The sequence below is a fragment of the Podarcis liolepis genome, assembly GCF_965112155.1.
Source record: "Podarcis liolepis genome assembly, chromosome: 2".
Classification (NCBI taxonomy): domain Eukaryota; kingdom Metazoa; phylum Chordata; class Lepidosauria; order Squamata; family Lacertidae; genus Podarcis; species Podarcis liolepis.
This window is the reverse complement of record NC_139555.1, coordinates 56,839,703-56,853,759: the sequence shown is the minus strand read 5'-3', so window position 1 is coordinate 56,853,759 and position 14,057 is coordinate 56,839,703. Positions and strand designations below refer to the sequence as shown.

The 14,057-nt window shown below is 41.4% G+C and overlaps 1 protein-coding gene across 9 annotated transcripts in view; it reads right to left on the bottom strand.

Moving 5' to 3' along the window:
* Positions 1 to 5,215: 5,215 nt before the first annotated feature.
* Positions 5,216 to 14,057, bottom strand: part of RAPGEF6 (Rap guanine nucleotide exchange factor 6) — a gene marked incomplete at its 3' end in the record, with an annotated part of 139,346 nt that continues 130,504 nt past the window's right edge. For 6 of the 9 annotated variants that reach the window (XM_083487940.1, XM_083487942.1, XM_083487943.1 and 3 more), the window contains 2 exons: positions 12,893 to 13,204; positions 5,216 to 10,748 (listed from right to left, as the gene is read on the bottom strand). In XM_083487940.1, coding sequence (XP_083344066.1) covers positions 10,723 to 10,748; positions 12,893 to 13,204 — 338 coding nt within the window. The remainder of the gene's footprint in view (positions 10,749 to 12,892; positions 13,205 to 14,057) is intronic. The other 3 variants (XM_083487945.1, XM_083487946.1, XM_083487947.1) reach the window with 1 other exon arrangement.

Here is a 14,057-nt window from a genome sequence, read left to right as displayed (position 1 = left end):
CAAGTGCATAGCAATAAAATGGAAATAATGAGATTTGTGAAAAAAGACAATATGTATAATGAGAATTCATCAATGAGGGGGATAGCTCGGTAAGGTAAATTGTTCCATTTTGTCGCATTTATATGAAGCTTTTAAAGAAGGCAAGAAGGGGAGAACCTTTGGGGTTTCAAGCACAGTGTGCCAACATTTCGAAGCCATTTTTTTACTATGGTATTTCACTTTAAAAATATGTTTTATCGCAATTATCCACTCAAAGCAACATTGGTTAAATAATCTAGGACTCTTCAGGCTTTTAAAAAACAACAACAGTGGAAGAAGATGCTAGTACCAAAACAACTCATTAAGCAGAAATCTCTTCTAATGAAATTGTTCCTTGTTAATTTGATTTTGTTCAATAAAATGCTCATTAATGCACACCTTCCAGTGGAATATAAATGGACCTACTGATCGCACGCAGTGCAACGCACACATGTTTAAATCAGTTTTCTTGGCAAAATAAACAGAAGTCCTTTCCCATTCATGTATTTTTCTACTTAGGGCAGCTATATATATAAGCATGGTTCACAACCAATAAAAAATATGTGTATTTTTGATTTGGATGTCTCTACCCAAGCAGACAAAAGCAGTGGGTTCAGTGAGCTGCCACACACTGCAAAAGCATTGGTTCAGAATAACTTCCCAATTGATAGTACCTCATTATATGTGTCTAGCAGGGTGTTTTATCTTTTTTTATAATTGCTTTTCACTGACTATAAGCTGCCTGAATAGCCTTTCGTCTCATAAATAAATATATTTCAGCAGGTGAATTCAGTTAGCAGGCATGAGAGACAGGGTCTTTACTTTGGTGGCCCCCGGAACTCCCTCCCGACAGAGGTGCATATGGTCCAACAGGGTCAGTGTTTAAGCTGGCCTTAAAACGTGTCTCATTTGGACATTTGCTCTTAATGGTTATTCTCTCTGAATTGGTTGTTTTAGTACAGTTGGTTTGGTTGGATGGGTGGTAATTTATATTGACATTTGTAAACTGGGTTACCTGGCCCAAGCTTTTACAATATTGTTTAAACTGCTGTTGTTGTTATGTTATATCTCATTTATAAGTTATCTATCTTGCGCGCATGTGTGTTTAGGGGTACTCTCATTTTGACCCAAGAAAAACACCTTTTTATAGTTAAAATCGGGGGAAATAAATACAGTAAATGGACAAAGGTACAAAGATTAACGAAATGTTTAGGGGTATGTCTCCCTGCATCCCCCCATAAAAAGCACTATATAAATATACTCTTTTATGGTACTGTGATCCATTCTGGGTGGGTATGCCTAAAACAGTAGCATACAAATGATTTTATTTATTTGTGGGGCCTGCCTGGTGTTTTTACAGGAGTAGAATGTGTCCTTTTATTTTAAATGCTTCTCTGGGTTATTTGTGGGGGGAATTTTTTTTTTTTCAAAATATAGTCCGGCCCCCCACAAGGTCTGATGGACAGTGGACCGGCCCCCTGTTGAAAAATTTTGCTGACCCCTGTTCCAAACTAAGCCAAAGCCCCAATTGTTTCTCACAGAGGAGTTACTCCAGCCCCTTGATCATCTCAACTGCCCCTTTCTCCACCGCTCCACTCCAGAGAATGTATTTCGTCCTCAGGCTGACAATTCAGGGCATATAAACACACAGACTTTCATGTAAGACAACATCTCTGCTTTCAAAGGGAGGGGGCGAGGAAGCACTATGAGGCCAAACAAGATGAAAAGAGAATTTACGCCCCGCCTTGGTTGATTAGACTTTTTAGATCAAGAGAAGTTCAGCGAATTAGTTCACCATTAGCCAAAATCAGGACATGAAAGATGCTGCCTGAGCCATTAGTTGACAAAGTAATCCCAATGAGCCATTAAATTGTTCCTTCCCTGTGAACTGTAGAGAGGAAAAACTGTTATACAACGCTTGAGGTTATTGACTAAATGGCAGCTACTTTAGCAACAGTCCATCTGCATATTGAATCGGTCGGAAAGAGAATGATTTAGGAAACTCTGAGCAGCTGCCCAATCTGGCTCTGTTGAAGAACTAAAAGTGCAGATCTGCACTCATATTAGGCCTGTCCACTACCAAAAGCTACGCCGGAGTTCAACAAATGGGCCGGATTCAACATAGTTGTACCATCTTATTAGCGTGTAGGACTTCCACATGCACAATGAGACTTCCTCTCTCTGTTCTCCATGAGAGTCTCCACAGATGTGCTCTGTAGGGGTGGGGCAACTGCCAGAACCATTGGAACATGAGATGGGAAGGAGAGAAAAGGCCTGTTACAGGGAAGACGACCTTGCACTAATGGAACACTGCACCAACATACAAGCCAATATTTAATGCTTTGGTTTTCAGCGAAAGGAGCCCAAAGTGGTTCCAGAACAATCCTAAATTAGGAGGATGCCAATGTTTCACCTCAGAGCTGCTGCTTCCATGCAAATTCCCCTCTGGGTCTAGTCCCATAAGCGCCACCTGCTAACTATGTATTAACAAAATTTCACAGCACAAGGGCAGTTGAAGGAGAGACAACACATCCTGAATCAGTATTGGGCAAATGCAGATGTCCCGTCACTGCAGCTATAAATACATGAAAACAAAAGGCAAAGGGGGGGGGTGCTTTCTGGTACTCCTGAACAAGTTTTGCCAAAAGTTCCCCCTCTTTTCTTTGAGCCCTACAAGACACAAAAGTACTTAGTGGAAGATTCTCTCTTAACATGGGATCAGCAAATCACGATATGGAGAAATGTACATGGATGTTAGTACTTTAATATAAGAAGAGTTCTGCGGGGTCAGAAGAAGAAGAAGAAGAAGAGTTTGGATTTGATATCTCGCTTTATCACTACCCAAAGGAGTCTCAAAGCGGCTAACATTCTCCTTTCCCTTCCTCCCCCACAACAAACACTCTGTGAGGTGAGTGGGGCTGAGAGACTTCAGAGAAGTGTGACTAGCCCAAGGTCACCCAGCAGCTGCATGTGGAGGAGCAGGAAATCGAACCCGGTTCACCAGATTACGAGTCTACCGCTCTTAACCACTACACCAAGCTGGCTTGTCAGGACAAGAACCTACCAAGTCTAACCTCCTTCCCGCACCGGTCAAATAAATGCCTCTGGGAAGCTCAGAGCAGGACATGAGGACAATGGTCCATTCCCTGGGCTGATAGGACTATGCTTTTGGTTTGCCAAATACAGTGCACATTTCAGAATCAAATTACACCTCCAGGACATTTTTCTTCGGCGAGCGCAAACTCACATTGTGAGAGCAAGACACATTATCCCAAAGGTTCAATTGCAACATCTGGGCTCAAGCAGCTACTAGCTTGGCACTGTTTTAGGCAGCTATCTGATAACAAGTCCCCTAGGTATATGGCAAGATACTTTGGAACTCCAGGTGCTGGAGACAAACTGGGAATGGCTGTAGCATTTGCGCTCTGCTTGTGAGAATCCCAAAGTATATGGCTGGGGAGTCTGCAGCCCTCTAGATGTTGATCGACTCCAACTCCCATCAACCCCAATCAGAATGGTCAGTGGCGATGGGAGTTATAGTCCAGCAACATCTCCCGGGCCTTGAGTTCTCTACCTCAGGCTCAGACATAGAATTAATCCAGGGCATCTGGGACAGAAATGGCAGCTGCTATGGGAGTAATTTTAAACCAAATTTTATGAAATGCCAGCTGCCCACTGATCGCTAAAAGCAGCGCTTCCACTGCCAGGAATAAGTTCCCTCGCCACGCCCTGAACCCTGTCAAAATCTCCACCCGCTAATAGGGTGGCAAAATGTGGGGCCATTTTAGCTCAGGCCTATTCCTTGTTTTGTTATGTACAACAGATGCTCCAAATTCTCGCCTATTGAATCAGGGGCTAAGGCTAGGAATCTTGTCAGATGCAGAAGGCTGCAGTGTATTCTTGTAGCTAGTTCAGGGATAAGGTTATGTTTTGACAAGTACTTGTCTAAAACATATTGACCGTTCATGCTACTGCCATTCTTGCTACAGCCTTGATTAGTGAGTGGAGAAAAAGACGTGCCATGCTGCCCTCTGGTGGTGTATCTTAGATTTTATAAGTTGGCACACATTGTGTGCTCTTTGCTATCGGTTTTAACCACAGAAGGGTGTAGTTATAACTGTGCTCAATGCACAGTTATAAATGTTTTCTAGTCCAAATCTTCCATTTCAACATACCAAATCTGGAAACTTCAGGTTACAAACAAAATGATAGAAATATTTTTTTAAAATAAAAATAAAAAAGTTAATGAGTCAACAAGCACCCAAAACAACAGTAGCTTGAAGTAAATATTGCACAGATAAGTGACTACTTGTGGTTAAAGTAACTGCTTCAGGCTGATGGTGTTGAATGATCAAAATATCCTTATTTGTTTGTTAATATTAAAGTAGGCCCCTTTAAAGAAGGCTGTGATTCAACACACTTACCTGACTACGCTCTACTGAATGCAGTGGGACTTCAGTGCCAGTAAAGATGCACAGGGTTGCTCTCTATAATCACAATTTGGCACAGGTGCGCCAGCTTAAACTCATTGCTCTGGTCCAAACCAACAGGGTGGAAGGAGAAAATATATTAGTGCTGTTCTGTGAACTCTTACCCAGAATACTTCTCCTACCGCTGCATGATATTGGGGTGGGGAGGTTGTGATACAGTTTGAGAAACATGCCAGAAACGAAAAGCTGTAGAATACAAGCTCAAATGGACTATGAAAAGGTTTTGAATAAGGAGCTTGTGAAAAGCCTTCTCTAGATCCAGGGTCACTTTTCTCATGTGGCACACCTCTGCTAGGGAAAGAAAAAGATAGCCCTTCTGTACATAGTGTTTTCCACTACCTTTGCACTCAAGTTACTGCTTGCAATGAAATTAAATATGCCCAAGACCGTCTGAACTAGAGGAAGCAATTGCACATATTAAGGGTAGGGAACCCATGGCCCTCCAGATGGTGACGGACTCCAAATCCCATCAGCCCCAGCCAGTTTGGCCAATGGTCAAGTTGGAACTGTATTGCAGCAACACCTGGAAGTTCTCCACCCACTGTATTAAGTGCCTGCAAAAACAACAAAAAGAAAGATTTCCTCTATAAACACCCCAGCATTGATCATCAGTATCAGAAGTAGGCTGGACACAGTTTCCCAAGTGAGTGGATAAGTCCTGGGGTGAGTGCGAATATGAAGATAGAAGGAAACCATTCACAATAATCCATATTAAGTAAGTCGTTTATTGATTCCAACAACATTAGTAGATTGGATATTAAACAGTACTTTTAAACATTCTCTTAACCAAAAATATAACAAATATTTACAATCACTCGGTAAAAATACAAAAAAAGCATACAGAGGCACTGTCTTTCTAAAAGACATAAGTGTAAGAGGTATCAAAAAATAGAAGACAAACATTGCTTGTTACAGAATACTTTACAATCACTGACTTGTGCAGTTTTACAATTGCTATCAGAATACCATTACAACTGTGCAGTTTTTGCCCATATGCTCACATATGCAAAAAGTCATTAATACCAAGCTAAACTGCATTCCATGTATATATATATAAAAATTAAAAGACAAGACAATGACAAAAAAGAGAGGTGAACCAGAGCCAAATTTGTTTCCTACTCGATTTTTATATTGTTGGCATTTAAAAAGCTTTCGTCAACAAGGGATCACCCCTATTTTCCCAATCAGCTTTGAAGGCAAGTAATATCCTCTTTAAAATTACATTTAATATAATGCCAATTATATGGGACTTACCGGTAACTGTGCTGTTGCTGATAAGTGAATGGCTGAATGGGTCAGGTTTCTTTTTGTCCTGGTTTTACCTCCTCAGAGAAGCTAATAAAGAGGAGCAGATCACCTCTTACTTCAAATCACAGTAGGATCAGGCCCTAAGAAGTGATTTCAAAAGCCTAAGTAAACACCACCTCTACTAGTGTCTGTGCAAAGTCCTCTCATCTTTAGCATAGAAAGAACGACTCTTCAGGTGAGAACACAATGTTTTAGTTTACCTTAGGTTGACACTGTGTCTTAGGGTAAGCAGAGTGCATATAAATACATGGGCACCTTCAAAATTACAAAACTGGAAAACATCAGTACATCTAGTACACTTTTTCTACCCCAATATTATGCACATTTCCACAATGTAGTTCATCAACAGTATAAGCCCAGCATCAAATAGCACTCAACGGGCAAGCTTAAAATGATGTACAGTTCACTGGTCTACTTACACGTGAGGAGGACTTTTCCCCTCCTTCTTACCCATGTCACCACATGGAGGCAAAAGTTGACATTGGTTCCATGTTTCAGATTTCCAAACTTTCCTGCTTTAAAGGACATATCCTGTTTGGTTTGAGACACGTTTCCTCACAATATATTGTAAAAAAACAATAATAAAGGTTATGTGCAGAGAAGAGGCAGCCATTTCAAACACATGATCTTAGAAATTATATAGCAAGGGACAAAAGCACAGAACATGCCAACAATGTACTCATAAACATTAAGAATTAAAGTCATGTAAACAGCATAGAATAGGATTAAGAAAAGTTTTCATATGAACTGGTTAAAAAAAGGTGATTCTGTCTCTTTGTATCCACCCATTTTGGCTAGTGTCCCTGATCAATGTGACCAGCTGATTAAAAGGGGGGCGGGAAGCAAACAAACAAATGAAGATCAGAGCAAGGACAGACTGAGGCAATTCACACTGTGCAAATCGGAAGCAGTCAAAAGAGTTCATTTACCCAGAGCATATTTACACTATAGGGGCTCTATAGGACAACATGATTAACAAGATGTGCAGTGGCTTGAACACCAATGTACTTTTTTTTTAAAAAAAAAGAGTATTACTGATGCTGTAGATATGGAAAAACCAAATTTAAGAGGGTGATTGTTATCAAATGGCTGGTTCGATGATCTTCAGACAAGGTGAGCAGACCTTGAGATTTGTCAATAATGTAAATGAAAGGAGTATCAGGATTATCAAATGGAGAAGGATTACCCTCAAGCGAGAAGGCCTTAATCCTTTAGTTTTGTTCCTGCAAGCTAAAACAGTATTTGAGGTTACTGAGAAATTATATTATTGGCCCCAAAACATCAGTATTCCCTATTACTTTTGCAGTTATGTTAGCACTTATGCACCACTTGATACTTAAGATGAAAACTGAAGCTAAGGCTTGAGGTCTGCAAACTTTTTAATGGCAAGTATAGTTGCATCCTTAGCACTTTATGCATGTTATGCAGAGCTAGAGGCATTGAGGTTCTTCACTGCGGTCAGCTGGCTGAACAGGAAACCAGAAGTCTTAAACAGAATAGCAGCTTGCTCATTCTAGGGGGTGAAACTCACCGTAAAAACTTCACCGTGGGTTGGACCCAGACTAAGTTAATCATGCCTAAGGGGACTTAAGCAGGCTTGGGGAAAGCTAGGGTCCTCCCAAAGTCACTAGAATGCAACTCCTATGACCACAAGCCATGCTGGCTGAGGTTGGTGGGAACTGCAGTTCATTATCAGGAGAGCTATAAGGCTCCCCACCGCAGGACTAAAGAATGGCTTAATCTGGATCCAACGCCGTTATTTAGCTGCGCAAGTGCTTTTTCCCCGCCTCTGCTATGGCACTCATGGATTGTGGCCAATGTACACTTTCCACAAAGACGATATCTTAAACAAGTCTCACTCAACAGATGAAGTTGCAATAATGTGGAATTCCTAGTGGGGTTTGTGCTAGAAAATGTCACTGTGGGTTGGTCTGTGCCTGCATCAACATTGCCGTATATGCAGAAATCACGGCTGCCAACTTGAGTCAGGTTTTGATATTATTTCATTAAGGCCCATACAAGTTGATCGCTCCCATTAAGGCCCTGGAGGCAAAGAAAAGAGAGCAGACTGATTGCGCAGCTACTTTTCTCAGATACTTAAGGCTATAGTATTAACACGTGATTAGCCAACTAAATGATGAATCAGAGAGCCTCTCCATCTCCTTCTATTATTTTCTGGTTTGTAATTCCATGTTACAAGGCATCAACGGAATACCTCAGCGGGCTGCCAGAAATGGCATAGGTTTGTCCAAACACCCTCCGGTTCACTAGCACTGCCCTAAGTCAGTATGGATCATGCATATAGAAGGCTTAGGGAGTTACATTTTGTTTTTTGGTACATGTGTTTGGATTCTGCATCTGCCTCAGACTCAAAAGAAAACGTGAAAGCTCAGTACAACTTGAACAGTAAAAAAATAAGTTACTCTGAGGCACCTTTAAAATTGACAAACATCTTCCTTCTAGCTTGGATTGTAAACATTTAAGGTACTGGGATTTACAGGTAAACCTGAAATATACATCCATTTATAATCTTTGACTGGGTAATTGCTAGAGGAAGAAAATAAATGCAGGGAACTCCAGTTCTTCTCCATGTACTCTGGTTGGCTAAGTAAAGCAAAGCTGCAACCTCAGCTTAGCCTAACTGTAAACAGTGACTTACTTTGTTCCTTAGCTTGTGTGTGTATTCTACATATGCATGTACTTAGATAGATATATCTTTCTACACACACACACACATGCAGACTATATTTAATACGGCCAGATGTCCGCATGTTTTGGAGGATGGTGCCTTGATAACAATTCCAAAGATTTGGTCATAAACAACCCTGCTCCTCCCCTAACTTGGGTCATCAGAGCACCTCCAAAGCACAACAATAGAACTACTTTCAGGGTCTGTAAAAGGATGGGATGATGTGCCTGCAGTTGCCCTGGGTTTCAGAAGTGCTTCAAAGTCACTGAGCATCTTTGTAGCCCTGCACCGAAGCCTTGGACAAGGGGAAGGGCTTGATCCTGCAGTCACAGTAGGTTTCTGAGACACTTGAGAGAGAGTTAAAGAGTCCAGCTGCTTCCAAGTGCCTCCATATCCCAGAGCAACTGAAGGCACGAGTCCCCAGCTGTTTCTCATTCTAAACACCCACAAATGTGCTCAGCATTGGAGATTAGTGAGCAGTATTTATGGACTCCCATGGATGGTAATAAGTTAAAGGCTACACTTGACAGGTTCGCTCTAAGAGTGGGTTATCTCGTTTGTAAAGACCCTATACCTCAAGTATTCAAAATGGTTTTGGGGGGGTGAGGATGTAGAATATGGAATAATCTGGACGCTGAAACACACTAAATTTAGTCCTGGCCACAAAGACAGAAAGATAAGCATACAGTAGTCTGCAGTGCAAATATTCAAAGTTATTGATGGCCACACATTTTGTGCTGAGTTTTTGTTCCCGAAGACTGAAATTCTAAACACCTTCCCTCTTTTGTGTTTTTCTCTAAGACATTGTGGTTGCAAGGAAGCTGACCGTTCAAGTGCAGAGCTTAACCGGAGGCAAGCCTCACTGGGGTTTAGCCTCAAAGTCGTTTCCAGATATGAAGGCTCAGCCAGGATCATATGAGTTCACTCTAGTGGAGAGTGTGTCACAGCAGCTACAGAGCAAGTAACTGCATCCAGTTTTCAACTCTGAAACTGGGGGGGGGGGGGGGAATGCTTCCAGGTAAATCTGAGGCCTGAGAATCAAGCACAGCATTGTGCATATATAGCTTTGTTTTTTTAAGGAGAAGAACAAAAACCTAACGTTCCGTTCTGATTTCCAAGGTTCTCCTTGTACGTTTTGAACACCTCAAGCTGAGCATCACTTGACGGGCACTTCTCCAGTGCAAACTGGATGCAGCTCAAAAGTTCAGGACCTGGCAGCTTCTTCCATTTGTTGCAAGGGGACTTGCACTGGACGGGTTCACAGGAGATTGCGCTGTAAATACAACGTAACACACACAGCATGATAGAATTTGACGGAAGGGCAAGAAATGGAATGCGTGAAAGAAAAGAACTGCAGGTACTTCCTTGTTCATTTGATAGCTGAAAGGACGGCGGTCACATGTACTTCACCGGTTTTAAAATACAGGACCAACAGATGGCAGTGTTCCACTACACTATGCACATTAAAGCACACTCAATACACAGGTCAGGGCTTGGCATTTTACAAGAGAGGTTTATGTGGCAATGTGTGTAAACCTCTAGCTGCACTCATGACATCCAGTTCCTCAGAAATCCACGGTGTTTTGCTAGCATAAAACATGTCATTAACACCAAGATAATTTGTTACCTTATTTTCTTTGTAAAAGCATTCACATTAGCCAACCAGAGCATTCTAATACACATATAAACAAACAAAGAAACCAAAGCCTTATTATAAACTCCAAATTAATAAATTACTCTTCAGATTGCTGCAGATGTATCCTTGGTTTCGCTGAAGTGTTGCAGTTCCGTAAGCACGTAAAATAACATTCTTCAATTGAGAGCCGTAATGGTCACAAAGAAAATATCTGAGCAAAGTCTACCAAAAGTGTCTACAGGTTTCCTGCAGAAGAATGTTTCCAAGTTGGCCCCACTTCTTTAAAAGGGAGGTCCTTCTGGATTCTGCTTTCTGCAATTCAGGGTCAGTATTCCTTGGAAATTGTTGTCTGTCTCTCTCAAGATATAAATAGTTTTCTTAGGCTGTGAAGCTGATTGCAGTGAAGCAAAAGAAGTTCAAAATTAGGATCCAGATTAGGTCCGTCATATTATTCAGAAGACAAGCAAATGCAACATTTGAAGTCAATAGCAGCAAGCTGTCAGCTACAGCTAACAATATTGTACAATTCCTTCTTCCAATGTTTCTGTGACTTGGGGCAATTTTCACAGGCAGCGCAAAGGCTAGACTGCTGAAACTTGTTCATCTTCTGTGAAGCAAGAGAAACACAGTAAACCATCTGTTCCATAAACATGCAACACATTTAGTCAATACACTGACCACACCCACTCTGGACGTGAAAGCTGCTCCCCACCGGATTTCCCCGACTCAAAATCAAATGAGTGGCATGCATTTTCAAAGCATTCAAAATCCTCCCTTGCAGCCATCCTTAATGCCTTTGATCATGTGAACAAAAATGAAAAGAAACATGCTGTCAGCTTAAGCAAAATATTACATGTCCTTTCTGTCATGCAGTGATTTTTTTTTCTAAAAGGATTTGGGAAGCTGCGTATGCTAGACCTATGGAAACATCACTGCTTATCAGCCTTCTTCCCCCCAGTAGCTTCCTTTACTATATACTCTTCAGATAAGCTACAAGGCACACATGCTACTGCTTGAGCACACACACAAAACTCTTTTTTGTGTGTGTGTTCTCAAGCAACAGAATGTGTGCATGGGATGCTTTCAATCATAATACAAATTCAAAAGACGTCTGGAAACTGGGCACTTCATATGGCAGAAACAATGACCAATATGGGGAGTTTCAACATAAAGTTAAAAATCCCATTGCATATGCCCAAGTCATGGGTACATCTAACATAGATATTTTGATCTCAGCCAAAGTTTGGAAGGGGTCAGTTGACTGGGACTCATTTAATGAGGTACAGCATGGTGCAGTGATGACTGGATCCAAATTTCCCATCAGTCACTGATGCACACTCACTCTGAGCCTCATCTGGCTCACCTGGATGGGGAAAGAATTATACGGGCGGGATAAAATTATAATACAAAAATAAAATAATGGATTATTTTGAATTTGAAGCTGGGGAATGCATCGTAATGTGCTATTTTTAGAGCGCTTTAGTATCCGAGCGATTAGGAACATGATCCCACACTGCTATGTATATACACATACATTTCCTTCCTTTCACCCACCATCATTCCCCTTCTTCTGAAACACAGCACTGTGCGTATAGCACAACTAAGAGCTTTCTCAACTCAAGGGAGCATGTCAGGCAAAAATTGTGCCAAATTTCTAATTTTGTAAAAGCACACTCAAAGAGGAATTTCAATTCATGCATTCAATTAAAAATGGGGGAGGGGATTGTGCCAAACAACCAAGAGTGGTGGACAACAGAAAGTGGACAACAAATGGAATAAATTTCAAAATCAAAGTTGCCTGTTTTCATTAGGTAAAGTGGGGGGGGGGGAGCAAGCAAGCAAAACCTTCACTTTAGACCCCTTTTAAATCTTCATGATTTGGGGAATTAAGCCCTTTAGGAGATGATTGTTGAGGTGTAAAAAGGTTGGGAAAGGGGTCAAGTGCAAAGTACCAGCGTGGTCCAATTAGTGGGTCCCCCTGGGCTCGATTGTGCCCACTAAGCAATTTCGTGAGGTTTGCAACTCTTGCTTGTAAATAATTGAAACTACAATTTAAAGTCTCAGCTGTTTTCAGTCTGATAGCATTCCCTTCAAAAACGTAAGGGTGGAAACTAATGGCCATTTAATGTGCAGCCACGACTTTAAACTGCACTTCGTTACAGCTCCAGCTGCCTGGGCAGCCAGTAATATCTTGATTCTGGATATCTGGGACACTCAGCCTTATAGCCCCACAGAGCTGTACAGGAGGAAATGCCCAGCTTACTACATGACAGGAGCTTACAGATGGCCACCATGTGGCAGGGGCCCATCTGTTTCCCCCCTAACCAAGACAGAAGTTGCTTGTATGCACTAGCAATTTCGTAGACCTAGTTTGGTTTATTTCATTCTGAAGCATCTTTCTGTTACGTACAAAAAAAAAAAAATATTATAGGCTCTTTGGGAAAGTTTCATCTGCCTTTCAGGGACAAGAACTGTGGACCACTCTGTGCACCTGGCTTTATACTTGCATTTGTTGGACACATGCTGGTTAATCATGAACACAGTGATTAATGTGCTGGATTTTTTAAAGGGTTGTTCATTTCACAGTACGCACTTGTAAAGCGTGTGCAATTGATTTAGAAGCGGAGGGGGGGAAATCACTGAAGCACACTCAAGGTGATCCTGGTGAGGTCAGACAATTCGTGCATTGGCCACACTTACAAATCACACACCAATTTACTCAATAGCTGTCAAATTAGATCTTCAACATACCATCCTCTTCACTATTTGCGTCAGTCATATCTGCTAGCTTAGGATGGGACGGCTGTCGGCCATGCAACTGAGGCATCTTCTTTGGAAAACAAGCCACTGGTTCGCTACTCAGAGGAGCGGAGGACAGCCTAGAGAGCTTGCTATGCAGCATCTTTGACCTCTGCACCGCCACACTATAGTCTGGAGGTTTGAGGTGTGGGTGGTGAGGTGATCCTTCCTTTAAGTCCGCTAAGGAAATCCCCATATATCCTGGCGGGGTGGGCGGTGGCTCCCTATACCTATTGTCTTCCTTAGGTGAGGTGACACAGTACACTGGCACAAGAAATAAGCAATGGAAATGTTAATGAAGAAAACAAATGAGAAGGGGAAAAGCATTTCTTTTAAAAAAAACAGTGAAATGTTACAATGGCTAAACTGAAAACTGATAACAAAAAAAAAGTAAATGAAAGAATTGATTGTTATAAAAGGCCACCAGCAGGATTTTAAACATTACGTACTGAAAAAATTCACAGTATAGAGAGGCAAGATTCCTAGATTCAAGGAGCTGAAGCTGTCCTTAAAGGCTCCCTGATCTCAATGGTTGGTAAACAGGCAGACAGCAATAGGCACTGTTATAAACCTGCACTTCAATTAATACATTTTATCTTGTAGCCTCCACAAACTCAAGTGCGAAAATCAAATATCCCTAAAATGAGGTGGAGGGGGCGGGGAATAGCTGCATTTTGAAAACAGAAAGAAAAAAGAAAAAACCAAGTCCAAAGAATTTTAGCAGGACCAGCAAAGCATTCATATACAGTGATATGTGAAAATAGAGGTTTTGATAAGATGTTTGCACAAAATAAGTCTGTTTAGTCGCTTCTGGAAGTTATCTCTAACAGCCATGTGATTAATTTGCCTTCTTTGACCATAGCCATGCCGTATACAATGTCCCCAGCTTTCCAAATCTACTTTGCTAGAACATCTTTTGACAGCAGTTGGATCAACTCTCTAGCTAAAACATGTAAAATTAATTTGGAAGACTCTCACGTTCCTGATTTTTCCCCCAGCTATATCCTTGGAAATGTTCCTCTAAAATAATGACAAGGTGCCATCCACCAATCCCTTTGCATTGGGGCTATTCTTTAAAAATTCCCTAACCCATGGGTAGGCAAACTAAGGCCTGGGA